This window comes from Mirounga angustirostris, unplaced genomic scaffold (assembly GCF_029215605.1).
Source record: "Mirounga angustirostris isolate CCGP_5_RB_7025 unplaced genomic scaffold, mMirAng1.0.hap1 SCAF_12, whole genome shotgun sequence".
NCBI classification, from domain to species: domain Eukaryota; kingdom Metazoa; phylum Chordata; class Mammalia; order Carnivora; family Phocidae; genus Mirounga; species Mirounga angustirostris.
Genome location: NW_026991720.1, coordinates 5,883,683 through 5,911,447, shown reverse-complemented (window position 1 = coordinate 5,911,447; position 27,765 = coordinate 5,883,683). Strand labels below are relative to the sequence as shown.

Genomic DNA, 27,765 nt, shown 5'->3' with positions numbered 1-27,765 from the left:
CCTCCTTCCTGGCCGCGCGAGGGGGGTGCGGCGGCCGCAGCGGCGGGGGCGGGGCCAGCCTCACCCGGAATGAAAATAAACGGCGGCCGCTGCCGCATCCGGGTACTCGGCGGGTCGCGGCGGGCGCGGTGGTGGCGCAGGTGAGGAGGCGGCGGCCGAGCGTCCGGTCTCCGACCCGGGCCTCCCCGGCGCTGTCTGGCGCCCCTGTCCCCGGCACGACCCCGACACCTCCCCCGCCCGGGGCGGGGCGCGGCCGCAGCGGCGGGCAGCGGGCAGCGGGCGGTGGGCGGCGAGCGCGGAGGCTGGCCGGGGCTTGGGGACGCGCCGACGGTTCGCGCGGCCCTAGGTCTGCGCTGGGCTGGGCCCGGTGGTGGGGTGTTTACATGGAGTTGTTCTGCGGGGGGAGACAGAAGAAATGTATACCCTGAAGTAAATCTCGTTAGCCAGACAAAAAGCTTGAATCTTAACACTGCTGTGCCATATATGTCATTTGGGATTCATATTTGCAGTCAGAGCTAGGTTTTCTTTGCTATTTAATGAGAAAATATGGTTGGTTCTGCATTTCTCTGATCAGCTGGTTCTGCATTTCTCATCTCCTTCCCTTACTCTTATTTTTTAATACAAGAATCTTTTATTACTCCGCTGGAGAGGAAATGCAGTGTATTCTGACTATATGTTGTATGTATATTTGAAAAGCTTTGGGTAAAGGTCCCCATAGATCGATTCAGTACGGAAGTGAAAGTGAAAATTTTAAAGTAGTTTACAACGTTTCACTTTCAGTTAGGAGCAGTAATACTGATGAATTTCTGGGCTTCCTCCCTCCCGCCCCGTTTTATTGAGTAATAATCGACATACATCACTGCTTTTTGGCTGTAATGTGAAACATTGTATGGCATGCATAATGAAACTCTCAGTTCTCTAGTTAAAATTGAAAACTGGTTGATTAAACTTCTCTCTTTTGATTTCAAGTATGTATCCTCTTTTTATTCTGGTGTCTCTAACTGAAATTTTTGTAAATTTCCAAACAGCAGATTAATCTTTTTTAAACATTAAGTCTCGTGCCTGTAGACCTCCCTCTGTGCTGTTGATTTGCTCAGTGGGTAGAGTGTGGGACACACAGTGCGTTTGTGAAACCCTTTGGGCCTTTAGTCAGACCTTCCAAAGAGTCCTCCATAAGCAGCCCATGAAATGATCATCCCTCCCCATTGATATTTTATCCAGAATTCATGAAGATTTATGAGTAGGGAACTATGTATAGTGGTTGTGTGAATTATTTGTGTTTGAAAAGCTAAGTACTCATGCTTTTCTGTGTGGGCAGCAGTTTGTTAGTGCTTGAAGATCTAGGGTTCTCTCGTGGTTCACCTGGATGCACAGCAACCTCCTTATTGACATGTTTGTTCCCTACTCCCTGTCCTAATGACCCTCTTTCTTATCCCCCAGACTGATATAAAATAGATTTGAATTTTCTTTTTAAGTATTCATTTATGGAATACATTGAAGTTAACAAACTTGATTTAAAAATTAGGTGAACTGGGTTTTGAGGGTGTGGAATACTACAGGCCCTATATAGAAAAAAAGAAAGTTATTTATCAAGGTTATGTTAACCCTTATATATATTTTTTACTCTATAGAACGTGTCTTCATCATTCAGAAGCTAATCACCCTTTTACTTTTCTTACTCCTTCTCTGATTCTTACTCCTTCTCTAGCAACCTTCCCCACCCCTTCAAATTGCTATGCTAAGTGAGGGATGAGTTAGACAACTCCTTTGCTGCCAGGGGCTTCTTTGGGAGAGACTAGTTACGTAACACAGGACAGACAAGCAGCAAAAGATTGCGGGACAAAATGCAAAGTCCAGTGTTGTAGGCGGAAATCCCAGGCTGGCTATGGCGCTGCCGAACTTTGTGACTTTGGCCAAGTCATTTTTACAAACCTGGGGCCTGGGTGTTTTCAGCTGTAAAATGATGATCCAACTAGTGTTAGCTTTGAATAGTACATAGATCTGCTGTTTGCTTATTGCAAAATATATAAAATTTTTCTAGCAAAACTTTTTAATTTTAAAAATTCAGGTATAGAGAATGTTGATAGTTCACGGTTCCAGCTAGCTTTTATGTTTACCCTACCAAGGTGGTTGATCTTTGTGTTAGACTCACCAAAATACAAATACAAGAGAATTTATGTATCTATGTTGAATTGTTTATGAAAGTTAACAGCTTTAGGGACTCATCTTTCTCTCATTTGATCTTTTCTCTTAGATCAGAGAACAATAGTTTAAGAAATAGAGAAGTATAATAAACCTTGCTACATATTAGCAACTTTGAAGTACATATTTTATGTAACGTATAATTTGTAACTATATAGCGTATTTTAGCATGTGTATAGAATGTGTATATTTTAGAGAAGTTTAGAGCTAGTTAAAACCTAATCTAAAAGTAATTTAGAGGGGTGCCTGGGTGGCTCAGTTGGTTAAGCATCTGCCTTCAACTCAGGTCATGATCCCAGGGTCCTGGGATCAAGCCCCACGTTGGACACCCTGTTCAGCAGAGAGTCTGCTTCTCCCTCTCCCTCTGCCTGCCACTCCCCCTGCGTGTGCGCGCGCTCTCTCTGTCAAATAAATAAAATCTTTTAACAAAAAAATAAAATGAAAAGTAATTTAGATTAAGCAGGAGAGGGAGGTGTGGAGGGGAGCTCTTCTTACCACATTGAACACATCAATGTGTTTGGTAAGTTATGAAATGCTTTGAAAGTAGTGTGGGATATTGCTCATGTACTGTTTTGCTTTCAAGAATGGCGCAAAAGAAATATCTCCAAGCAAAATTGACCCAGTTCTTAAGAGAAGACAGAATTCAACTTTGGAAACCTCCATATACAGATGAAAATAAAGAAGGTGGTTTGGCATTGAAGGTATTTTCTTTTAAGACATAAATAAATAGCAGTGTTGTAAGTCTCCTTGGTAAATAAGATTCTGAAGTCCCCGGAAATTTCCAGGTTTAACCGTGTAAATTTTTGGCATAATCAAAAGTATTAGTGATAAGCAGGTACCCACTTTTTACTAGGAATTGACAAACGTATTTTTGTTTAATAAGATTTTATTCATATGAGAATGTTCTCTAATTTCCCAGGCACATACTATTTTTAATACCTTCACAGTGTTTACATAGAGTTAGTAACTTGGGAACTGATTTTACCCTGCTGGGGCACAGTCCTGATGCCACTAAGAGCGTGTATCACATGTTTATGGGGAGCAGCTGGTTGGTTCTCTGTTCTCCTTGCTAGCGTGGTTTGCTATAAAACAATTGTTTCCTTCCCCCGGCTTTTTTTATACTATGGCTATCTGTTCATTTGTCCAAAATAACATTTTTCTAATACTTACATGTCAATTTTTTATGGTGACATCAGAAATGGCATTACTTTACGTGAGTGAGATTTCTAGAAATTGAAGTTTGCCTGCTTTTTCAAACAAAAACAGTAATCATTTTTGACAGAACTCTTATTTTGGAATATAGCATGTACTTCTTTGCTTTCTCCGTCCAAGTATCCTGAGATAAATGATGGAGTGTTTATCAGGAACTAAAGATTGTCACAAGGGCATCATATTGTCCAGTGTGGTGACACAGTGATGTGCTTGGGAGGGAAGAGTTTTCCTTCCTGTCTTTCCCGTTCCTGACAGGTCTCACTTTTTATTTTTTGCAACCCATCTTGTGACCTTTTTTCTGAATTTGCTTGTTATAATCCCTTGGCTCTGAAGCTAGGTATGGCATAATAAGAAAGCTGTTTGGTCTTTGTCCCCAGTGCCTGACACGGAGCTCCTAAAACCCTTGGAATAGCCCCAGTGGTAAGGGTGATAGGAGCATCTTTTGTGCCAATGAGGCAACTCTTGGTAATACCTTCAGGATGGGGCTGGTGGCCAAAAAGACCAAACTTCAATTAGAAGATGAGACTTTCAGGGCGCCTGGGTGGCTCAGTCGGTTAAGCATCTGCCTTCGGCTCAGGTCACGATCTCAGAGTCCCGGGATGGAGCCCTGCATCGGGCTCCCTGCTTAGTGGGGAGTCTGCCTCTCCCTCTCCCTTGCCCCTTCCCCCATTCATGCTCTCTCTCTCTCTCTCAAATAAGTAAATAGAATCTTTTAAAAAAGGAGAAAAAAGATTAGATTCTCAGCCTACTTTCCAACCTTGGGGAGAAGAGAGGGCTGGAGATTGAGTTAATCACCAGAGGCCAATGATGTAATCCATCATGCCTACGTAATGGAACGCCCATAAAAGCCCTTAAATGATGGGTTTCAGGGAGCTTCCAGATTGGCAAACATACCCATGTGCTGAGAGGGCGGCAAACCCCTACTCCTCAGGGACAGAAGCTCCTGCACTCATGACCCTTCCAGACCCCACGTATGTACCTCTTCACCTAGACACTCGTCTGTGTCCTTCGTACCAAACTATGATTGTAACTATAGCATTCTTCTGAGTTCTGCCGAGTCGTTCTAGCAAATTATTTTACAACCAGTACCAGTGATTCAGAATTTTCTGTTAAGAAAGTTATTTAAGTCAAACTTGACTTGTTCTCACAAGTTAGAAAAATGAGATTGTTTTCTTTGTTTTTTTCTCTTTCTGTCCCCTCCAGGAGAGTTGATGACCTCAGTGTTCCTTAATTTGTAATGTATTACAGTGACATAAGTCATGGCCCACCTTTCTTTTGCCACTAGAACAGTCCAGTTATTTTTGCATCTTCTGTTGGGTCTGTTTTCCTATTCTTTATTTGTTTTTATTTTTCCCTGGATCCTTTCTAGCCTCTGTACCTCTCTAGATGCCAAGCCCATCTGGATTTCCCTCTGATGGGCTGACCACCACTCCGCAGTTTTTTGCCTTAGAGTCCTTTATTAATGCACTGTTCTGTACTGTGCCCCTTTTTTGAGTTGGCACTACATTGATCTCTTTTCTGATTTTGCTTCACAGGACCTTGCTAAGAAGTACTCTGACAGGCTAGAATGTTGTGAAAATGAAGTAGAAAAGATAATAGAAGAAATACGTTGCAAAGCAATCGAGCGTGGCACAGGAAATGAAAACTATAGAACAACAGGAATTGCTACGATTGAGGTCTTTTTACCTCCACGGCTAAGAAAAGTGAGTAATTTTCCCAAACAAGTACATGTAGCAATGCTTTGTTAACTTAGTGATAAATTATGATTTTTTTTTTTAAGATTTTATTTATTTATTTATTTGAGAGAGAGAGAGAAACAGCACGAGAGGGGAGAGGGTCAGAGGGAGAAGCAGGCTCCCCGCCGAGCTGGGAGCCCGATGTGGGATCCCAGAGTCCTGGGATCATGACCTGAGCCGAAAGCAGTTGCTTAACCAACTGAGCCACCCAGGCGCCCAATTATGATTTTTTTTTAAAGCTACAATCCAAAGTTAAGGTTCTTTTAAGTTACTTCAAATGCTGAGTGTTTATCAACTTCAAAGTTAATTTTATGGATTCTTAAACTGGAACATATACAGGGTAGGTTTGTCCCTCTTAGGCCTTCCAAACTTCACAAAGCCATGTATCACATGCTTACCTTTTCTAGAGTTTGAATGAACATTTAGAAATAATGGGGAATTAAAAGAGTACTTCCGGCTTTCCCAAACCGTGCACGGTAGGACACATCAGGAAGGATGTCTCCTTTTTTCCTGTGCTGATGGAGGCTAAAGGGTGGTCAGCTGAGTGCTCAAGCGGGGCCACCTTCTGTCAGGGCCATGTCCTCAGTAGTTCAAGTCCAGAAATGGTATTGGGGCAGGGAACCCAAAGGTCGCTGGCCTCTGAGGACTGATAGGTGTTAATCATTTTCAAAAGATATGAAAAAATATATATGTGTGTCAGAGCTACCTCAGGACTCAGTTTTACTCTAAGAGAAATGAAAACCATGTCCGTGCAGAAACTTGCTCATGAATGTTTATAGCAGCTCTGTTGACAAAAGAGCTCTGTTTGGCCAAAAGGTGGAAATTCCCCAAATGTCCGTCAGTGGGTGAACAGATAAATGAATGCACTGTAGCCACACAGTGGAATATCATTCAGCCATGAAGAAGAATGAAGTGCTGACACATCTTCAACATGGCGGAACCTCAGAAACATTATGAAAGAAGCCAGACACAAAGGCCACGTGTTGTATAGTTCCATTTGTATGAAATATCTAGAATGAGTAAATCCACTGAGACTAGATTAGTGGTTGCCTGGGGCTTGGGGGTTAAAGGGAGAGAATAGGGGGCACAAAATATGGTATTTTTTGGAGAGGATGATGAAAGTGTTCTGAAATTTGATCATGGTAATGGTTGTATAACTTTATAAATGTACTGGAAACGACTGACTCATATTTTAAACAGGTGAGCTTTATGAAATGTAAATTGTATCTCATTAAAGCTTTAAAAAATTTCTAGGAAAGGGCGCCTGGGTGGCTCAGTCGGTTAAGCGACTGCCTTCGGCTCGGGTCGTGATCCTGGAGTCCCGGGATCGGGTCCCGCATCGGGCTCCCTGCTCGGCGGGGAGTCTGCTTCTCCCTCTGACCCTCCTCCCTCTCATGCTCTCTGTCTCTCATTCTCTCTCTCTCTCAAATAAATAAATAAAATCTTAAAAAAAAAAAAAATTTCTAGGAAAAATAAAGAGCTTTATGAGAAAAAGAAAATTACATATGAATCTACCTCAGGATGCCCGTTCATGAGTTCAAAGGGTAATATACCTGATAGGCCTCCTCTTTGCTAGTACCCAGCACCTGGGAAACCAGACCACCAGTCAGAAGGCTGGTTGGCGAGTGTGGAATCTGAGCAGATTCGCTTGGTCTCCTAGGCTTTCCTAGTGATTCCAGTTTTTCCTCCTACGCCCAGCCAGTGGGGAATGAAGAGGTTCCAAGATGGCGTTTTGCCACTCCCTGCTCAGTGGGCATGGTGCAAGGGAACGTGTCTTGTTCCCTGAGGGTGGCTGTCGTGCTGAGGTGTGTCGTATAGGCTAGCTCCCTTGAATGAAGACGCGTCACAAATCCCTCTGAACATCTTGCTTCCCCCCGGAGGCTGGAACCCGGCCTGGGGTGCACACTTCTGCCCCCTTGAGGGCTGCGGGGTCACGAGGTCAGCACGTGCCAGGTCATGTGCAGTAGCTTCTCTGCCAGGCATGCCTCACTTCAGTCCTTAACATTTTCTGATACCAGCCTTCCTGATTTTATAGACGGAGTAACAGCACCAGAAAGTGTCACGCTGAAGTACATTCTCTTCCTTTTTTTAAAATTTTTAAATTTAAATTCGGTTTAGTTAACATAGGGTATATTATTAGTTTCAGGGGTAAAGGTCAGTGATTCATCAGTTGCATATAACACCCTGTGCTCGTCACATCACGTGCCCTCCTTAATGCCCATCACCCCATCATCTCATCCCCCCACCCACCTGCCCTCCAGCAACCCTCAGTTCGTTCCCTAGAGTTAAGAGTCTCTTATGGTTTGCCTCCCTCTCTGTTTTTATCTTATTGTATTTTTTTCTTCCTTTTCCCTATGACCTTCTGTTTTGTTTCTTAAATTCCACATGTGAGCGAAATCATATGGTTATTTGTCTTTTTCTGACTGACTTGTTTTGCCTAGCATGATACCCTCTAGTTCTTCATGTACCCTTCTGTACAGTTTCTTTGCCTTTTTTTAAATAGGATAGGAAAAACCTGTTGGAGACCCGACTGCACATCACTGGCAGAGAACTGAGGTCGAAGTAAGTATCTGTCTGCCCGGTGCCCCAGCTGCTCTCGGCCCTCCTACAGTGGCTCATGGGATCCTTTGCGACAATCCTGTTAGAGAGATAGGGCAGGTACTATTCTCCTCACTTAGTGGAAAGGAATATTGAGGCTTTGCGGTTACAGAACGTGATCAGGCTCACACTGGCAGTTCAGGGCAGAGTGAGAACTCAAGACTGGCACCATTTGCCTTCATTTCCTGGTATAACGAGACCAGTGGAAGCTCCGTGCCTGCCACTTAACAGGTACTTGATAACATGCTTGAATCAATCAATGAGTGATATACGTAGCCTGATATTCATCAGATCATTAGCTTTGAATTTTATTTCTTAGTGCATTCGTAACTTGCTGTGACATCCAGCAGTGTTTTAGCCAATTTCGGGCTGTTGGCCCATCTGTAAAAAGAAAAAATACCTGTCACGTACTAGTGACGTTCTCACTTTTGAGAACTGGTTGTTGGTTATGTCATCCACTTCTGTATTTTTAAATGGTAAGTGTTTTGAGTACCTCCAGGGCTAGCCAGCCCTTGTTTCTGAAGCTGATTTTTCTCATTTTCTTTGGTCTACATCAGGGCTGTTAGGGATGGATTCAGGAAGCAACATTCATTCAACACACATGAGTGGAAGATTGTTTGGAACAACCCTCTATTATGGGCTCCTTCAAGGAGACCGCAGAAAGTATAGAGAATGGATTTTCTCCTGACATGCAGCCAGGGCCCTCCTCTTCAGATGGATATTCCGCACGAGTGGTCTCCACTTCATAAGGAAACAAGTAGTAAAGCAGATAATTTAAAAAAGAACATTGTCTCGTACAGTTTCAAATAACCATCTAGTAGGCTGGCTTTGTCGTAAGTGATGTTTGGGAGACAGTAAATTGAAATACTGGGCATTTCTGAGTGAAACGTTTAAAATAGCTGTCATGATTAAACTCTATTTAATGGATAATAATAAATTGATTACCTGCAGCCTCTACCGGTTTATTTTACAGAATTGCTGAAACCTTTGGATTTCAAGAAAATTACATCAAAATTGTCATAAACAAGAAACAGCTTCAACTAGGTATGTCGTGGCAAAGTGCAGATTTTCTGTCGAGTTGATGTAATGACTGCATCTTTTTCCTCACTGTTTTTCTATTTACAAATTTCTAGTGGTTTTACTGCATATATAATCTAAAACGTTACTGTAGAGCTTATTAAAATAAAAACGTAAAGTAGAAAACAACCCTTCTAATCAGTATTTACTGTCTGTTCTGTGCTGGTGGGAAGAAAAGACGCTCATTACATGTCTGAGGAAATGTTATAGAACAGAAGTGTAGGTGTGTTCAGAGTGAAACGGGGGTTCCAGTAAGTTCTCTCCAAGGCAGAAGCGCTAAAGCTGAGTGAGGGCAGTGGGGCGTGTTCCGATTGAGAGAACCTCATATCAGAGCCCCCTGATGTCAGTTTGAGCAATTGAAAAAGATCCAGTACAGCCGAGTATAGAAAGTGAGGGGAGGGTAGTGCTTTTTAAGGATGGAGGGCCAGGCAGAGGCCACAATGAAAAGGTTATGGCAGTGGTTCTCAACCAGGGGCGATTTTGCCACCCAGGGGACATTTGGCAATGTGTGGAGACATTTTTGGTTATTATGACTTGGTTGTGGGGATGGAGGCTTGTGCTCCTGTCACTCAGTGAGTCAGGACCAGGGATGCTGCTGAACCATCATCACACAGGGCACAGAACAGCTCCCACGACAAAGACTCCCTTGACCCACAAGGTCAGTGGTGCTGCTGTGTAGAAAACCTGGGCCCTGTGAACTCGTGCAGTGCTCGAATATTTGTCCTAAGAGAGGCTGGAAGCCACAGATGCTGGGGGGTGACACGATACATTTGGGTTTTAAAACATCCCTTTGGGTGCAGTAGGGGAATGGATTTGAAGGATGCATGAACGGACTTGGGAGACCAGTTAGCTGTTGCATCCACTCAGGCAGGCACTACAATTGGTTTCCAGTAGGTTCTTAGGGCTTAGAGAGTCAGGTTCACATCCTAGCTTGGTGGAACACAGCCTGCACATGGCCCTAGCCTGCCTTCTCCGTGAGCCATTCCCCATCGTCTCTTTCAGATGTCATAGATAGCTTTTCATTGTCCTCTCATCTCTGTGACACTTCTGTTTGTGATATTCTTCACTGGGCAGAAATCCTGGATTTTGTTGTTACCAGATCTGTCAATTTCCATCTTATCATTTGTGTTAAATAATCTTTCCCCTGGGGCGCCTGGGTGGCTCAGTTGTTAAGCGTCTGCCTTCAGCTCAGGTCATGATCCCAGGGTCCTGGGATCGAGGCCCATGTCCGGCTCCCTGCTCAGCAGGAAGCCTGCTTCTTCCTCTCCCACTCCCCCTGCTTGTGATCCCTCTCTTGCTGTCTCTCTCTCTGTGTCAAAAAATAAATAAATCTTAAAAAAAAAAAAAATCTTTCCCCAAGCCCAGGGACACACAGATAGTCTTAAGGTCTTCAGTCTGTCCAGAGGCCCCCTTTGTATATATACAAGCTAAGGATCCAGCTTTATTCTTCTGATATCACCTACTAAACTTGCCCTTTCCACACTGATACTTGGTGCCCCCTTTATTAGAACTCTATTTCTGCACTTCTCATTCTTTCCATTTACCTGTAGGTTTATTCCTGGACCAGAACCCCAGAAGTTTTTTTTTTATTGGGGTATAATGGACATACAACATTATATTAGTTTCGGGTGTACAACGTAATGATTCAGTGTTTGTATATATTGTGGAGTGAGCACAATAATGTCAACTCACATAGTTAAACGTTTTTTTTTCTTGTGATGAGAACTTTTAAGATCTACTCTCTTAGCAGTGTTGAAATATACAATACAGCAATACAGTATTATTAACTCTAGTCACATGCTGTATGTTACGTTCCAGGGTGGACTTATTTTGTAACCGGAAGTTTCTACCTTTTGACCACCTTCACCTATAGAGTTTTTTTATGACTGTGGTTTTGTTGTAGTTTTAAAATCTAATAAGATGAGTCCTGTTCTTGGCTCTTCTTTATCAAGGTGACTTGGCCATTGGTGTATCTTTATTTTTCTACATAAATGTTAGAATGTTTGTCAAGTTTCTCAAAAAAAATAAAATCTAACGGAGTTTTCCAGAAAAGTATTCAAATTTATATATTTATAGTTCATAATATTTCATTACTTTAAAATCTGTATGCATCTATGTTTATTCTTCATTTGGGTGGCTGTTTATTTGCATCTTTGAGTTAATTTTTGATAGGTTTGTGTATTTGATTAATTTTTCACAGAACCAGCTGTTGATTTGGTGAATATGCTTTCATGCTGTTTCATTGATGTCTGACACTATCTTTATTAACATTTTATGTGTAAGGTCCTAGGTGTAAGGGCCTTTTTAACTCAGGACCACAGAGTTAAAAAGAACCCAAGAGGTTTGCCTTGAACCGCCACAGTGAATTACCTCTTGCAGAGCCCCGCTGCACTGTGGCTTCTCCTCTCTTATTTCTCCGATTCGAGGGTATGAATATTCACTGGCCGATTTTACCTTCTGCTTAACAGTAACAGAATTATACAGCCAGACGTCATGTGTTCTCACCGAGCATGTGGCGTGGTGGCTCGAGAATACTGACTTGGGTTTAAGAGTTCCATTTAACAGAATGGCCTGTGACCAGTGCGTTTATGGCTCTTTCCATGATAAGCATTTTGGATTTTTACAGGGAAAACCCTTGAAGAACAAGGAGTGACGCACAATGTGAAAGCTATGGTGCTTGAACTAAAACAGTCTGAAGAGGATGTGAGGAAACACTTCCAGGTTGAAGAAGAAGAGCAAAATGAGGCCGAACTAAAAGAAAAAAGAATTCAGAGGACCAAGAGAGGCCTGGAGATACTGGCGGAGAGAGGTACACAGAGCTCTGGGCTCTTTATTTCCCTCTGGCTGTAAAGGGACGCTGGCCGGGGGGGTGCACACAGTGGGCACAGTTCTTATGGACTTGTCTTCCCCACAGTCTAATACTCGTAATGGCCCATCACTGCTTTCTAGTGTTGAATTAATGGAGTTCCTTTCTGTTTTGTTGCAGCTGAGATGGTGGTGGATCCAGAAACCACACCATATTTAGACATAGCTAACCAGACAGGCAGATCGATCAGAATTCCTCCTTCAGAAAGAAAGGTAGGTACTATAGAAATTTATGGCTGGCGTGTTGATTTGCTGTCAGAACAGAAGTGGTTTTCTAGCTATTTTATCTTGCACTGTCATAAAGGATTAGAAACAGTTTTCCGTGGGAGCTTCTAAACAGGTGGAAGCCTGTGATGGCACTTGCATCCAGCAGACTCAGCCTGTGATTGTCGGTGCAGTAGAACAGAACGGCTCAATGGCATGTCCTGCAGCAGTGACCGAACATTCCCAAGTGACGTGATGCACTGCCCTCCACACAGGTGGCTCCCCGTGGCAGTGCTGGTTTGGGTGTGGGTTTTTGTTTTTTTTTGTTTTTACCAGAGGGCCATGCCCTCTAAGGAATGGGTCAGAATAGGGAGCTGGGGGTGGGGAGTGGGGCATGCAATTCGGGAAAAGTCTGACAGGTGATTCTGCCATCTCTCCCCTGCCTTCCCGTTTCCCCGTTTGCTAATTTGGAATAGGCAGGAGGTAGTTTTTTCTTTGAACACATCCCAGGGGGTCTTCACAGCAGCATTCTACAGCTGGGACCCTGAGATTCGTATCTGAGCTGGAGTCCAGTAGCTTCCGATAATGAAGAGCTGTAATGACTATGGGTCAAGTCAATTTTAATTTTTCTATCTTTAAAGGACAAGTATGAGTAGGCTTCACTATATGACTTACGTTGTTTAAAATGAAGGATTAAAGTTAAGTTTTAATAAGAGAACTTGGTAGCTATCAGTGGATTGATGCTTGTTTGTTTTTAAAATGTTGGTAATCATTTGCCCACAACATATTAAATGATGATATCCAGGGGTGCCCGGCTGGCTCAGTTGGTGGAGCATGCAACTCTTGATCTCGGGGTTGTAAGTTTGAGCCTCATATTGGGTGTAGAGATTAATTTAAAAAATCTTAAAAAAAAAAAAAAAAGATATCCAGACTTTTTGGAAAACCATTACAAGACTGAATTATATAAAAATTCAAATTTAAATATTAACGAACTTAAAAACATTTTTGGATTGCCCTTTTTTTAAAAGTAAGCTCTGTGCCCAGCATGGGGCTTGAACTCACAGCCCCAAGATCAAGAATAGCATTCTCTACTGACTGAGCCAGCCAGGCACCCATGGATTGCCTTTAAAAAATTGTTTTAGGAATACTAGAGTTGACAGATACTTCAGAAAAAAACTTGATTAAAACTAGAAAGTGAGAGGCGCCTGGGTGCCTCAGTCAGTTAAACGTCTGCCTTAGGTTCAGGTCATGATTCCAGGATCCTAGGATCGAGCCCTGTGTCCATGTCCAGCTCAGTGGGGAGTCTGCTTCTCCCTCTCCCTCTGACTCTCCCCCCTGCACTCTCTCTCAAATATTTATTAAAAACAAAACAAACAAACAAAAACTAGAAAGTGAAATGAATGGGGTTTTTTTTGTTTGTTGTTTTTAAGATAGAGCATGAGCAGGGGGCAGGGCAGAGAGGGGGGTAAAGAGAATCCCAAGCAGGCTCTAGCGTGGAGCCCGACGCGGGGCTCGATTTCACAATCCTGAGATCATGACCTGAGCTGAAACCAAGAGTCAGATGCTTAACCAACTGGAGCCACCCAGGCACCCCATGAATGCTTTTTTTCAAAGAGATACAAGCGTTACTAGCTACTTTTTTATTTATTCAGTCTTACTGATACTAGAAATAGATCTAAATCAGCAGATACTAAAATAAACTGACGGAAACAAACGGACAAGTGCTAGTTATGACCCTGTCGGCCACATTAAATTGAGTGCTTGATCTCAGCAGCATTGAAATGAAATGAAACTTTGATTATATTTTTCTTAATTTTGGCTTTTGGATTGAGTTGTGATCTTGGGTTTTTTTTAAATCTTTATTTGATTTCTTTAGACTTGATATGCTTTTAATATAATTTGTTTTATTATAGTTTAAAGTGATGTTTTTTTTTAAATCCATATTTTTTTCTAGGCCCTTATGTTAGCTATGGGATATCATGAGAAGGGCAGAGCTTTCCTGAAAAGAAAAGAATATGGAATAGCCTTGCCATGTCTGTTGGATGCTGACAAATATTTCTGGTAGGCACTTTTGTACTTGGTGAATACCAGTTTTAAGGAAGATAGTCCAGATTATACACAGCACCGTCTTTCCCCCTGTACACTTCAAACTTGAGGTTTTCACCCAAGACAGTGGTTAATGTGAAGAGAGTAGTTGTGATGTAGACCAGTTTGTGAATTATTTCATCCCTTCAGATTTCTAATCTCCCTTCACATTAACCTGTAAAGAATTTTATAAACACGGACAGCCCGCACGTAGGAGGTCTGTCTGTTTTTTGTGCCGTGTCGTCGGCCTGCACTATGGTCATACGTCTCCATCATTTTCCCCGGGTGGTTTTGGTGTGGATGTTGATGACCATTCCCCACATCCATTGTTTCACTAGGGGCTGCAAAATAGTGATCCCTTATTTTTCCTTCTGCATTTATTGCTGGGATTCCTCCGAAAAGAAGTGTTTTTCCTCGTCGGCTATTTGGTTACAATGAGGTACAGTTTGTACAGAAAGAATAAAATACTTGGTTCTTTCTTCTTATTTTCAGAATAAATGAGGTGCTTCCCTAGAATTCTCCAAAGAGGATATCACCAGTGAGGTTCTCTTTCCTTTTTTTTTTTAAAGTATCGATGTGAACTCGGATTTTAACACATCTGATGTATTTCAAACCTCGGTGCTTAAGTTGACCATCTGTGGCCAACCGGTGGGTCCTGTCCTGCACCCTTTTGACCTGATCCCAGTGGTATCTGGTGTCCAAAGGTGTTCCAGACTCCTCCCGCGTGTTTCCTGCCCCAGACCGGGGATCAGCGGTTTCCCAGGGGCTCCTGATTCCTCTTGATGGGAAATGGTGCCACGACAGTCCTGGCAGAGGAAACATTTGAAAAGTAGCCTTGATATTTAAAAATGGTGAAAAGTTAACAACTTTAGGGTATTTTCTTTTCCATTTTGATGAATTCCCAATATACACTGTACACTTGAAGAGGATAAATACAAATGTTTATAGTTTGCCAACCATATTAGCAGCAGGCACCCTTGGGTTTTAAGTGAACAGATCCCAATTTAAAGTAACTTAAGCAAAAAAGGGGATGTTTGGCGAGGAGGGGGCAAATCTGAAAGTAAGCGGAACAAGGCTTGGTTCCTCTTGGGTTTTCTTACTCTGCTTCTTTGTCTCCGCGACTGCGCTGTCTTCATTCTCGCTGGCCATACGTGGTGCAGCCTCAGAGGTCCTTCAGACGCAGATGCATTTTTCATTTCCTCCCGTAATTGTTTGTAATTTTTATGGAAAATTTCAAACATATATAAAAATAAAGGTTAGTGTAGTGAATTCCTATATATATATATATATTTTTTTTAAGCTTTTATTTATTTGATAGAGTGAGCACACGAGCAGGAGTGCGGCAGGCAGAGGGAGAGGGAGGAGCAGAAAGCCCGATGCTGGGCTCAATCCTAGGACCCTGAGATCATGACCTGAGCAGACACTTAACTGAGCCACCCAGGTGCCCTCCTGTGCACTTCTAATCCAGCTTCAGCAGTTACTGAGACACTGATTTTGATTTGTCTCTGTGAACCTTTCTCAGTCTTTTGATCCCAGACAAATCCTTGAAATAATTTTCAGGTCTCCAGGAACCCCTGAATAAAAATAATTGTATCTTCAGTTCACAGTACATTAACATGTTCAGTAAGTAGTAGATATAATAACCCAATAATAGTCAGTGTCTCCGTAGAGAATGACATTTTTTTTCCTGAAGCTCTCCTTATTCAGGCTGACTTACTAGCATAATTTTAGTGTGAGTTTTTCCTTTTAGTAAAGGAGATCAGCTCTAGCGCAGGTCAGGGATGTGTGGGTGGAAGAGACTTCAGTTCTGATTCCTTTCCCACCTCCAAGTAGGCTGAAAGTTCTGACAGAACTTTGTTCTACGTCTTGGGGAATGGTATGTAGTATGACCAAGTGTAGTTTTCTTCCCCTGTTTACAACAGAAAGTGGGAATTCTGCTTTGGCCAAGATGGACTAACAGGGACTAGATGTACCCTCTCACCTGCAACAACTGAAAATGTGGGCAAAGTGTATGAACACTTCAGTTCTCTGGCAGGTTAGGACAGTGATTCCTAAGGTGGGGAAACACACTAGGGGAGCCCTGTGATTGTTTCTGCTCCCTGCCTAGAGAGTCTCTAGACTGCAGTGCAGGCACGAGAAAGCCAGCGGGGGCCTCCTGGTCTCCCTGGAGTTGGAGAAATGGAGCTAGGAATCCAGGCGGGCCAAAGTGCAAGAGGGGAGAGCAGCCTGAGGGAGGAGGTCCGAGAGCTTCAGAAGATCTCCCTGGAGTATTCTGTTGAGTAACGATCCACACATGCCTGTGAGGAAACCACCCCAGGCAGGGGAGAACCCCACCGGAGAGGAGCAGAGAACAATCTTCAGAATTCAGAAGGCCAAGAATAATTTGTGCTCCCACCAGCCACAGCAAACTTTTTGATCACTGGGCATCACAGAGAGAATTCAGAAGGGTGTTACCTCAGCAGGAGGGCAAGATTATCTCTAAAGGCTGCTGTGGTCCAACCTGACAAAGCTTAAAAGCAAGCCTTAAAAGGATCACCCTGTTTTTAAGTTACTTAACTGCATCCCAGACAAAGCTCAGTAATATCACAATACAGAAATATCCAGTCACCAACTAAATATTAACAGTCATGCAAAGAAGCAAGAAATTCAACCCATAATAAAGAGAAAAATCTAGTCAATGCAAACAGACCCAGGAGCGACACGGAAGATAGAATTCATCGCTAGGACATTGAAACAGTTACTATAACCGAATTCTGTACGTTCTGGAAGGTAGAGGAAGGATGGAGCATGTTAAGTAGACACGGAACGTCCACCAAAGAGCCCTACTGGAATTGCAGAGATGAGTAACACAGTGTCTGAGGCGAAGGGCACTGGGTGGGATTCAGTGCAGATTGGACACCACAGAAGAAAAGGTGGGTATGTCCGAAGATGGGGCAATAGAAATGGTCCAACAGGAAACTGAAAAGACAAAAATAAAAAAATTGGACACAACATCCAGAGATTGTAAAGCAGTTTCAGATGACCTGATATGTGGATAATTGTAGTCCCTGAAGAAGGAGGCAGCTGGGCCCCCCCACAAAAATCTTAAGGAATAATAGCCAAAATTTTTCCCAGTTTGATGAAAATTGTAAACCCCCAGGTGAAAGAACCATAATGAGTCCCAAGTACAAGAAATAGGAAAAACACCACACTGAGGCACACTGTAATCCAATTCCTTCAAGCCAGTGATTGAAAGTGACTTCTTAGTCAACCTTCCCTGAGAAAGAAAGTGGAGATACGTAAGCTTAGCTTGCCTTTCTTGAAATTGGTATCTTTATTTTACGTAAAAATTTAAAACTCATAAGGCAAATAGAATACATTTCTGTTAATTAACTGACTTCAGCCCAAGTGGGATTTAATTTTTCTAAAGCTAGGCTCAGTAGGCTTAATTTAAATAAATGTTGCTCATTTATTTTATTATTTTTATTTTAATTAATGTTTTTAACAAGAAAACTTACTGACCCTTGAGTGTGAGAACTACTAAAACCATAAGCCAAGGCAGTATTAATAAAAATATGCTCTAAGATACAATCTTATACAAGGCATTAACATTTTGTTTTTTTCTGAGTGACATGATCAGGTTCAAATACAGGCCTAATAGTTTCAAAATTATTAACTATAAATGTTGATTTTGTGATCCCTTTTATAGGCCTCTACCTGAATAGAAAGTGTTTTTGAAACTAAAAGAATGACATGTCCTTCGCTAGTCTGAGACCTGTGCTTGCTTTTATGCTGCACAGTAGTCCCTTCTGGACTGAACTTGCACACATGATTCTGTTTTTACCTGAAATGAGGCAGTTTCTGTCCTTGCTCTTCATGCATATTAAACACAAATGAGCCCACGCGCACAGATAGGGCATCGAAAACTGACAGAATGTCCCCTGCTTTCTCAGCGACGGCAGGATCATCTGTCACAGAAACAGGAGTCTAGAATGTAAGATCAGACCACAGTCCACAGAGTTTTTCCTCCTCCTCAAAGGCAAGTTCTCAGGCTGAGCAGGCAGTTCAGAGACACTGCCCCCCACCCAGGCACGGACCTGTGTGTGTGCATGTGTATGAAATGTAGTGGGCACCTTACACAGCCTTCACCAGGGGTAGAAACAGTGAGAGAAAGATACAGCAAGTGACTGAAAAGCCTGCTCTGGTGTATTTCTCCCGCATCCCAGTAGACCGTCCCACTCAGGAGACTCCTGCTTCACAGTGTAAATGACACCAGCACAGTCCTTTGGTTTTTCTTTGTTTCTTCCAAGCGGATTTTGATAGGCAAGGTGGGAAGCTTGAGGGCATGTAGGTTTTGCAGTTTTATACAAGAGTGGTCTTATCTTTAATAGAATACCCAGGAAAACAAACAGGCAAGACCTTTCAAATTTGTTCCGAATGTTTTCCTTTTTTGTTGACAAAGTTCTGACTTGAGGTCTAGGTTTGCATTATGAATTTCTAAAAATCACATTTTAAAAGCAGAATAAATAAGCTTGATGTCCATCTTTGCCAACATTCCATTGTCTTGTCTTCCCCCTTCTTTGGAGCTGGGGATAGCTACAGAGTAGCATTTAGCCTGCGCCTGGGTCCCCAGCTCAGCTAAGCATTTAGACCTGGCATTTTCTGGATTGTTTTTCCTCCCAGCTTGACTGTGATTGGACATGAATGCCTTGTTTTCATCAGTTGAGGCATTCGCAGTAAGTAGTGAAGGGGGGGGGGTCTTTAAAGCATTGGTTCTCAACTTTGGCTGTACTTTAGAATCACCCAGGGAGATTTTCAAAATACAATATCCAAGCCCTATCTCCAGAGGTTTCTGTTATATTTTGGTGTAGATGGGGTCTCAGCACCAGTGTGACCCAAAAAGAAAAAAAATTCCTCACTTCAAGGTGATTCTGATTGGCAGTCAGGGCTGGAAACCTTTGGTTTAAGCCGTGGTCTCCTCATGTTTGCTGACCTCATGTTTTCTGACACAGTGATGCCAATTTCCACTTCCTGCTGAACCTCCTTCCCAGTGTAGCAAGGGTGTGTTTATGCCCCCCCTGGGGGGGTGGTATTAAACTTATTCCTGAGCCCTAACTGCTTTTTTCCCATTGGGAGGATTCTGATTATAAATAGAGCTCCCTTTGTAAACATTGGGGTCTGTGCTGTGGACTAGTCAGTCTTTGGGAATACAGCAGAACCTGGGAAGGACTTCCGGTAATCCACAGAAAGGTTTTTAATGCTCCTTTTCTGTGGTGTCGTTTCCCCTGGCTCCGCAGTGCGTGCTGCAGGGAGCTGCTGGACACGGTAGATAACTACGCGGTGCTCCAGCTGGATATTGTGTGGTGCTACTTCCGCTTGGAGCAACTGGAGTGCCTCGACGATGCAGAAAAAAAATTAAACTTGGCTCAGAAATGCTTTAAGAATTGTTACGGAGAAAACCATCAGAGACTGGTCCACATAAAAGTATGTTACTGTAATTTGTTTTATGTATTATTGAGCCCATTTCTACCACTTGAGTTCATTCCTGTTAAAAAATTTAGACTGCTGCCAAAAGGTGATTTGATAGAAGTGTGCACGGTGCTCTTTCTGAGCTCTCCTCGAAGGGGATTGTGAAATGTGTTACAAGTTGGGCTGTTAACTTTGGTCTGTGCAGTGCTTAGCTGGAGGAGCACAGTTTTCCAGGCCTAGAACCCCGTCGATGATCATCCCGACCAAGAGAGCTGGTCTTATGGAAGATTTAAATGCCGACAAAATAGGCCTTTTGAATGGTAACAGTTACACGAGTGAGTCACAGCTCAAGAGCTGTGTCATCAGAATTCTGCTTGGAAATTTCAGGGCAGCATAAAACATCCCTGGTTTGGGTTTTTGTATACTTCCTTTCTGACCAGAAGGACCACTGTCCTGGGTGCCTGGACACAGGTGTTCTGGCACCATTTCTTCCTTGTGGGACAGGGGGTGTTCTTGTCCTCTAGGATCTCTACTTTTGCCCTCAGCAGTAAGGGAAGATCTAAACATTGTAGGGATGCCCCTGTAGAGATGAAGGGGATTATAAGTGTGAATGTTACAGATCTGTAATTAGAAATAAGACAGTTTTATCCTTTTTCCCCCCACCAATAATTTTAGGGGAACTGTGGGAAAGAGAAGGTATTGTTTTTAAGACTTTACTTGCTTCAAGGTATCCGAAATTATCACAGTGGAAATGGCGAAGAGGCTCGTGACTATCTCAACAAGGTAAGAAAATGAACACTCCAAAGTTGTAGCCATTTTTTTCATGCCCAAACATTCAGTGTTTCATCAAGTCAGTAGTTTGTGACTAGTGAGGAACATGCATCTGTCCCCCGGGCCCTCTGCCTCACACACGCCAGAACCATACTTGTATTTGTTAGGGTGCAGGTGAGGTGCTGTAATGAGGAAACCTCAAAAAGACAGGGACTTGACTTGGCTGCCAGTTTCCATGTCTCATCTAGCAGCGTAGAGGTGAGCTGCTCGCCTACCTGTGTGTGGCAGCCAGTCCTCTTCCAGCCAGCAGAGGGGGCAAGAGAGAGTCCCAGGCCGCCTCTGGAAGGACCAGAAGTTGGGGCTGTCACTCCTGCTACAGGCCACTGGCCTACACTTAACCACCTCGCTACACCCAGTTGCAGGAGATGGTGAGGAATGCCATGTGCACAGCTCAAATTCAGGGGATTTGATTACAAAAACGGAACAGGTAGTGGATACCAGCCCCTCCCATAATACTCAGCCTGTTTCCTTCTGTTACGTTATGATACATCACGTGGGCAGAGTGGTGTCTGTATTCTTTTTGAGCTAGCTGATAATAAGCAGAGTTCAGAGTTTTTCTCTAAAAATCTGACACACCGTAATTCACATTGGGTACAAAGCTTATTTTTTTCGGGTTTTAGCTTTGTGTTAAGCTCTAATGTTAAAGTTACATGATTCTTGTATTTTTTTTCTTGTCTGTAGGCACTTCAACTCTTTAAAGAGCTATATATTGATCCATCAAAAGTTCACAATCTGTTGCAGTTGGGGTTTACTGCCCAGGAGGCCCGGCTTGGCCTGAGGGCATGTGACGGGAACGTGGACCACGCGGCGGCCCACATTACCAACCGCAGAGAGGTACCTTAACATGCTCTCGGCGACACTGGGTCTCGGCCTTTGCGTAGATGTGAAACTTGAGGCAATAGTAAGCCTGTTTCCAAAATGCTATAGCTCTTGGGTATGAAAGAAGAGAAAAATAGTGTTCTGTGGTAGTTATAATCACAAGGAGCTCCTTATACTTCAGATTGGAAAGAAACAGGAGAAATTTGTCTTTTTAATTGCATTAATTTTCAGGCAGTGCAGTTTCCTTCATTTTCTTTCCTGCCCTGGTGGCCATAGCTCATAAGTACATTATCCAAGTAGCCTGTCTGTTCATGTCTCTCTCTCTCCACCGTGGTAGATTTCTGGAAACCATTTTAAAGGGGGCTTTGTTTTCCCATGGAGCCATTGTGACAGTTTGGGACGGCATTCTCAGCTAGAAACATGAGTCAAGTCACAGGAACAATTAACATTATGAAAGCAGAGGTACAAAACTGCAGTCATTTGAAACAATTACAAATAAGTAGATTAAAAAAAACTATAGATTTTGGAGTTGGAGGGCCTGTTACCGTACCTAATGTTGCTACGTTTACAGTACAAGAGCTGAGGTCGAGAGAGAGTTAATGATGAGGTACTGAGAAGTGGAGCCGCTGTGTTCTCCGGGAAGTCGGTACCGATTTTCTCGCAAGCCCTTTCTAGCCGTAAACTCCAGTCATGGAAGTCTCCCCTGCCGCCTCCACTGCATGGCGCAGTGCGCTACCCCATCCTCCGCCCCGTCGGCTTTATTTGTCCAGTTTCTAGTGTAGAGGGAAACATCAGAAAAAGTACTTTCCTCCCGCGGCCTAGACATCCGTACTTAGAGGAACAGTACTTAGAGGCTCCGACTTTGTGTCAGATCCGGGTGGGATGAAACCTGAGCCCGGTGTCTGCTGGCCAGCAGCACCGTTCTGTGTGTGTGAATGTTCCGCACGTTTCTTTCGGACTATAAATGGAAGAGCTGAAATCAGAAGCAGCGTATGCGGCGGGTAGGTGCGAATCCAAGTCGAAATGCGAGTGGTACGGAATCGCTTCGCTGGCCTATGTGGTTGTGTAGTGGGCAGGACAAGGGCAGTGTGGGGACGTTGGGGGCCAGGGCGTTGGGACCCTGAAATCAAGAGTTGGACACTTAACTGACTGAACCACCCAGGCACCCCCAAAATCCGTTTTTTTGAATGACATTTGTTTTTAAAACAAATTCTTAACTCTCCTGATTGGGGTTGGGATGGGAGAGAAGAGGCTAGAACCCTCTGTAGCCCTTCTCAGGCTCTTGCAGCAACAGAAGGCACTTCTGAGACTCAGGGTCAAGAACTGTGGGATTAGATGACCTTTGTCTCCTGACATTGAGCATTCTGGAGGTTTTAAACAGTCTCATAGGGCCTAGGAGGCACCTGGAGTGGGGTGGGTAGATCTGCAGCTTTGGTATCACCCAGGACACTGCCCCCCATCACCCATCCAGACTCCACATTTTAACAAGATCCCCAGGAATTAACCAGGGGCCAAGAAGGCCTCCCAGCCATGCAGGAAGCTCCTCTACCCCCTCCCTGGAAGAGGGTCTGTCCACTTCTCTGGCCTGGCAGCAATGAGCTCCTGGTTCTGAGTAGCCTGTTCTGGTGCTGGGTGGTGGTCACCAAGAGGCGCGCTCCTCCCGCCGTGGACCTCTAAGGGGTCTCCAGCTCCCCCTGGCCTGCCCTAGGAGCAGCGCCGGGCCCCCTACCCTTGCAGCCCTCATACTGTTGATTGGCCAGAGAGAGGTTCATCCCCCTTCTTTTGTTTTTCACTTTGCCTGGTAACCCCAAGAATCCTACAGACCAGAGATTGAGCAGGCTTCTTACAGAATCTCAATCCCCAGCTCTGTGACTGTTTTTTTCCTAAAGGAATTGGCCCAAATAAGGAAAGAGGAAAAAGAGAAGAAAAGACGCCGGCTGGAGAACATCAACTCTTTGAAAGGAATGGGCTACTCTGCTCACGCGGCCAAGCAGGCCCTGCATCAGGCCAGTGGGAACCTGGATGAAGCCCTGAAGGTAGCGCCCCCCCACCCCTGGCCTGCCCTGAGCACCCCTGTTTGTGGGCCAAGGGGCCCCTCCTTCACTTACACTCCTCTCCAGTGTCCTTTCGTGGTGCGTGGAGCCCCACTGCCAGGGCCTTTCTCCTCAGTCCCGGTTTAGGTCTAAGGGTCAGTCTCTCGTTCTCGAACCCAGTGATGGAGCCAGAATGGCAGAGCCCACGGGGCAGAACTGTAAGGTTTCCGTTTGCAACACCAAGAGTTTAGCAGTGATGTGGAGGAAGAGAATAGTGATGAAAGTTTTAGTATAGTTTTCTTTTAATTAAAATGTTTTGTTTGAGTATCGTTTTATTTATTGATTCAGTCAGTACATGTTGCCTCTCTGTCAGTACATAGAGCCCACAGAGTACTGGGGAGACAGAACAGAGTGGAGGAAAGGCCGCCGCGTGGGAGCACGGCACGTGGGGGGCAGGGGGCAGCTGAGTTGTGGAGGCAGGCAAGCGGGGTGCCTCTCCGAGCAGCCACAGGGCAGCATGGGGCTGGAGGCGCAAGGGAGCGTGTGCCCTGGGGAGCTGCCGGGGCTGTGCTTGCTGGGGCCAGGGGCTGGGTGGGCAGGGGTCCCCTTGTTTGCCCTGCCGAGGAGTTCATACTGGAGCCTGCCCTGCGTTTGCCTTTTATTCTCAAGACCTCCTGTCCATTTCTCAGAAGTTTCCACAAGTAAATGTTTATGTTTATATGTTTACACATATAGACAGACACATATATAAACATATAATTTATAAATGGATTTGAGTACCTAGTTTGGCCTCCTGTGTTGGAACAATATAAAGGCAGGAGGTTCTGCCCGCGTTGGGCGACTGATGAGGCCCCACCATAGGTTTGACTGCACGAGTCGCACCGTGACCCATGCCACCAGTCTAGAAGTAGGTAAAGGGACATTTCCCCGAGGGTTTGTGAGGCTAAGAGAGGGTATCCTGTGATACGAAATCAAGGGTCCAAAAAGCTCTGCTTTCCTTGACCTTTTCAATCTAGCTCATGACACTCCCAAAGAGAAATGACATGGGTCAGCCCTGCAGGGCCCAAGAAGCTTTTGTTTATTGCCCTGCAGGACCTGTCGCCCTGGAGGCTGAGCTCTGACACAAGGGCTGTTTTCTTGGTTTCTTTCCACCCGCTCACTCTCGCTCACTCTTGTCCCTTCCTACTTCCTCAGAAGGGATCTTTTGTCCGGCTCCTCTTGCTCCTCCTTCAGACCTCAACTCCGATGTTCCCTTTGCGGGAAGCCTTCTTTGACACCAGCATCCCCACCCTGCCCCTGGGCTCGGGCCCCTTTTCTCTGCTTCCTTCACATCCTTTGCCTGGTGCCCCCCAGCACCCTACCCTGTCTGCTGGTGTGTCCTGTGTCTCTGTCCGCCGAGCACCGAGTAGGTGAGCAGGTGTGAGGAGTAAATTCCTGTGTGTTTTTAGATTCTTCTTAGTAATCCTCAGATGTGGTGGTTAAATGATTCGGATCCTGAAACCAACAACCATCAAGAAGGTCCTTCCCAGGAAAACATTGACCAGGTAAGTGAGGATGTGTTTGCGCCCCTCCCCCTGTACAGCTTGTGGGGGGGGGGGGGGCCTGGGTGACAAGGCTGGCGGCAGGACAGGGCTGCAGGCTGACCCTGGCCCACCGTAGGCGGCCAGCCAAGCCCGCGGCTGCGATTGGTGGAAGGCGAGCAGGAGGTCTTTCCTTCGAGAGTAGGAAATAGAGCAACTGCACGTTCTCTCTGTGGGCTTTTCTCCTCTCTCATGCCACGGTACTTTACCCACCAGCCGTGGCGCCTCTGTCCACGTCTCCCTCCCCCATCAGCGCACCGAGCCTGTTGTGACTGCCTTGCTAAAGGCCCTAGTCTCCAGGAGGAGCACGTCGTGTCGGCCCACAAGCCCGTTGCCTTTCTGAGAGGCCCGGGCCCGGGCATGTTGGGCTCGGTCTTCCTCGATCCTTCCAGGCGGCGCCGGGCACACGCTGTGCGCTCAGGAGCAGTGTGACAGGAGGCCCGTGCTGTCCACGCCAGCGGTTAGACATGTATTGCCTGTAGGGCTGTCCTCGCTGGCCGGGGGTGGGCCGGAGTGCTGTGGGTCGGCCCCCCCCCCGCCCCCGCCCCGTGTTCTCCCCGAGCTGGCGCACGTGGGCCTCGATGGCTCGCTGGCCAGGGGGTGGGCCGGAGTGCTGCACGTGGGTCGGCCCCCACTCTCCACCCCCACCCCGCCCCGTGTTCTCCCCTAGCTGGTGTACATGGGCTTCGATGCGGTGGCAGCCAGCGCTGCCCTGAGAGTGTTCAGGGGAAATGTGCAGCTGGCCGCTCAGACCCTGGCCCACAACGGGGGGAGTCTTCCTCCTGACCTGCAGCTCGCGGCGGAAGACGCTTCCTCAACACCATCCACATCCCCTTCTGATTCCGGAGGTAGGTCTGGGCTCTCTGAAATCCGAACTGAGAGCGGCCTGCTAGCCGGAGCGGCCGCGGGGAGAAGGGCCTGCCCTCCCGGGTGCGGGCGCTGGTCTGCGCGGCGCGGCCAGGGAGGGCCCTGGGGACATGGACGTGGGGCAGCTCCGTCCTTCTGTGGCGTTTTCTCCTCCTCCTGCCCTTCTCCCCTTGCTCAGCTGTGACCACGCTACTCCATTGCAGGTACCTCTAGTGCCTCAACAGATGAAGATACGGAGACAGAAGCCGTCAATGAAATATTGGAAGATATTCCAGAACACGAAGAAGATTATCTTGACTCCACTCTGGAAGATGAAGAAATTATTATTGCAGAGTACTTATCCTATGTAGAAAACATAAAGTCAGCAACAAAGAAAAACTGAATAATGAGCAGAAATAAGTACTGAGTTTCTGCTTATAAATTCTATGATTATGAAAAATCGAATGCAGGTCTTTTTTTCCTTCTTTTTATCTGATTTTGCTGCAAGAGTGCTTCCTCCTTGGGTGTAGGAGGGGTGGGCTCCTGTGAGGGTAAGAGGAGGCTGGGGGAGGGGCGGGGTGCCAGTCCCCAATGCTGACCTCGGGGAAGGAGCTGCCTCTGGCCTGGTCCTGTTCTTCCCGGCGGCCTTCACATGCTGCAGCCCTAACAGGTCTTCCCCGCTTGGTTTCTTTTCATCCGGAAATGGGAAGGGCAGTTACTTCTGGAGAATAGGGTGGCCCCTGGGGAAGGTCTCCAGGAAGAGCTGATGGGGAGGGGAAGCATCCAGATCCATCTCTTCATTTTGCCTAGCTCTCCTGCCCTTCTGAGCTCACTGCCAAGCTCTTCCTCCCGTGATGCAGCTCTGCCTTCCTGCTTCGGCCTCGCTGGCCCATCTCTAAAATGTCCTTTAAATCTGCAGCCATTCCTGGCGCTTTGGGGGACTAAAGATGAGGCCTCAGCTACAGTAGCTGCACCGAACTGTGGCCCCTGGAAGTCAGTGTTCTGTACTCTTAGTTCAGTAAAACGTGTATTTGAAATTCAAGGTTGAAGTTGAGAATTTATAGCTGTTCAAAATTCTTTACAAAAAGTCTTTTATTAAATGGGAAAGTCTAGCCAAAGCAATTAATTTTTAATTAGCATTTTCAGACGCTGTGCTGTCATATTAAACTCACTGCTCGCTGAGGTATCTATCAGAGAGTAAGATCTATTTTCTCCAGATTTGTGGGGGGTTTTGGCATACCTGTGTCCCAGAGGACTATTTCTAAAGGTGTGTAGTTAGCCTCTTCATGGCCCAAATAAGCACACTCCGTGTGCGGTACGTCCTCTGGAGATGTGTGTTCAGGGAAAGCCGGGTCCAGCCCCAGGACGCGGCTGGCAGCAGCAGGGTGCTGAATCGAGTGTGTGTTCCTGGCCCTCTTCCTGCCCTTCCAGAAGTCGCTGGAAGCTCCTGCCACGGAGGGCAGATGGTCACACTGCTGACGTCAAGGGGCTGAAATGCTTTGACTTCTTCACTAATCATTTTCGTAAAGCTCGAACGGCAGTCCGGTTTGAATGGGTGGGAATCTTTTCTGTCATTTTTAAAATGGATGATACAAATGGAAATAAAAAGCGGAAAATATATTCAAAAATTGTCAGCTTAACTTTGCAATAAGTTGCTCAAACTCCTAAACCGTTCTAAGTATTGAGAATGCCTGGGTGTCTAGAGCTTCGTTTGGATTCAAGACGTGTGCTTGCATGGCGTTCTGTGAAGAAATCGAAAGCCACATCGATGTCTGTTATAAGAAGATGAAATGTAGAAAGCAGAGCTGGAGCTGATGGCGGGGAAGGAGCCTGCGTGGGAGGGGAAGGGGGGTGCGCTGGTGGTGGTGAAGTGGCTGACGGCCCAGGTGATGCGGGGGGTCTTCCAGCCTCGCCGGGACCATGTCATCCTCGGATTTCGGGCCTGAGTTGCAGCTTCTGGCTAACTAGTTACTGTCCTGGTCTTGGGCCAGGCGTGGCTTCTAGCTTCCCAGATGCATTCTTAGTGACCCTAGAAAGGCTGGAAAGCAGAAGCACGCTAGCGGGGCTCTGACATCACTTCAGCCCGTTCTCACATAAGGAGGGCTGCCCATCCCAAGTCCGGAGACAGGCTCTGGTCCCGGCTTTGCCTCCAGCTGGTTTGTGAAACTAGACAGGCAGTGGCCAAGTGCCACTCCCAGCTCTGGAGGGCAAGAGAAGCAGCAAAGGGCA

General features: G+C 45.5%; 1 protein-coding gene across 2 annotated transcripts; it reads left to right on the top strand.

Moving 5' to 3' along the window:
• NUB1 (negative regulator of ubiquitin like proteins 1) lies at positions 1 to 27,205 on the top strand. Of its 2 annotated transcripts, XM_045864026.3 has the most exons (15): positions 1 to 140; positions 2,786 to 2,903; positions 4,950 to 5,117; positions 7,654 to 7,712; positions 8,722 to 8,792; positions 11,452 to 11,634; positions 11,812 to 11,903; positions 13,849 to 13,955; positions 19,256 to 19,442; positions 20,103 to 20,210; positions 20,940 to 21,092; positions 22,967 to 23,113; positions 24,559 to 24,654; positions 25,361 to 25,538; positions 25,761 to 27,178. In XM_045864026.3, exons 1-15 carry the CDS (start codon positions 70 to 72, stop codon positions 25,937 to 25,939), a joined length of 1,917 nt encoding a protein of 638 aa, XP_045719982.1. In that variant the 5' UTR covers positions 1 to 69; the 3' UTR covers positions 25,940 to 27,178. The 2 variants fall into 2 exon arrangements, with proteins under 2 accessions (XP_045719982.1, XP_064431788.1); XM_064575718.1 differs by lacking the exon at positions 25,361 to 25,538 and having other exon boundaries at positions 25,761 to 27,205.
• The last annotated feature ends 560 nt before the right edge of the window (positions 27,206 to 27,765 follow it).

What these genes read in the sequence shown, in the direction of transcription:
- NUB1 (XM_045864026.3), top strand. Translation starts at nt 70, where the DNA reads ATGAAAATAAACGGCGGCCGCTGCCGCATCCGGGTACTCGGCGGGTCG. An exon ending in TTCCTCCTTCAGAAAGAAAG is followed by an intron (nt 11,904 to 13,848) that starts GTAGGTACTATA and finishes ATTTTTTTCTAG; the next exon opens with GCCCTTATGTTAGCTATGGG. An exon ending in ACCTGGATGAAGCCCTGAAG is followed by an intron (nt 23,114 to 24,558) that starts GTAGCGCCCCCC and finishes GTGTGTTTTTAG; the next exon opens with ATTCTTCTTAGTAATCCTCA.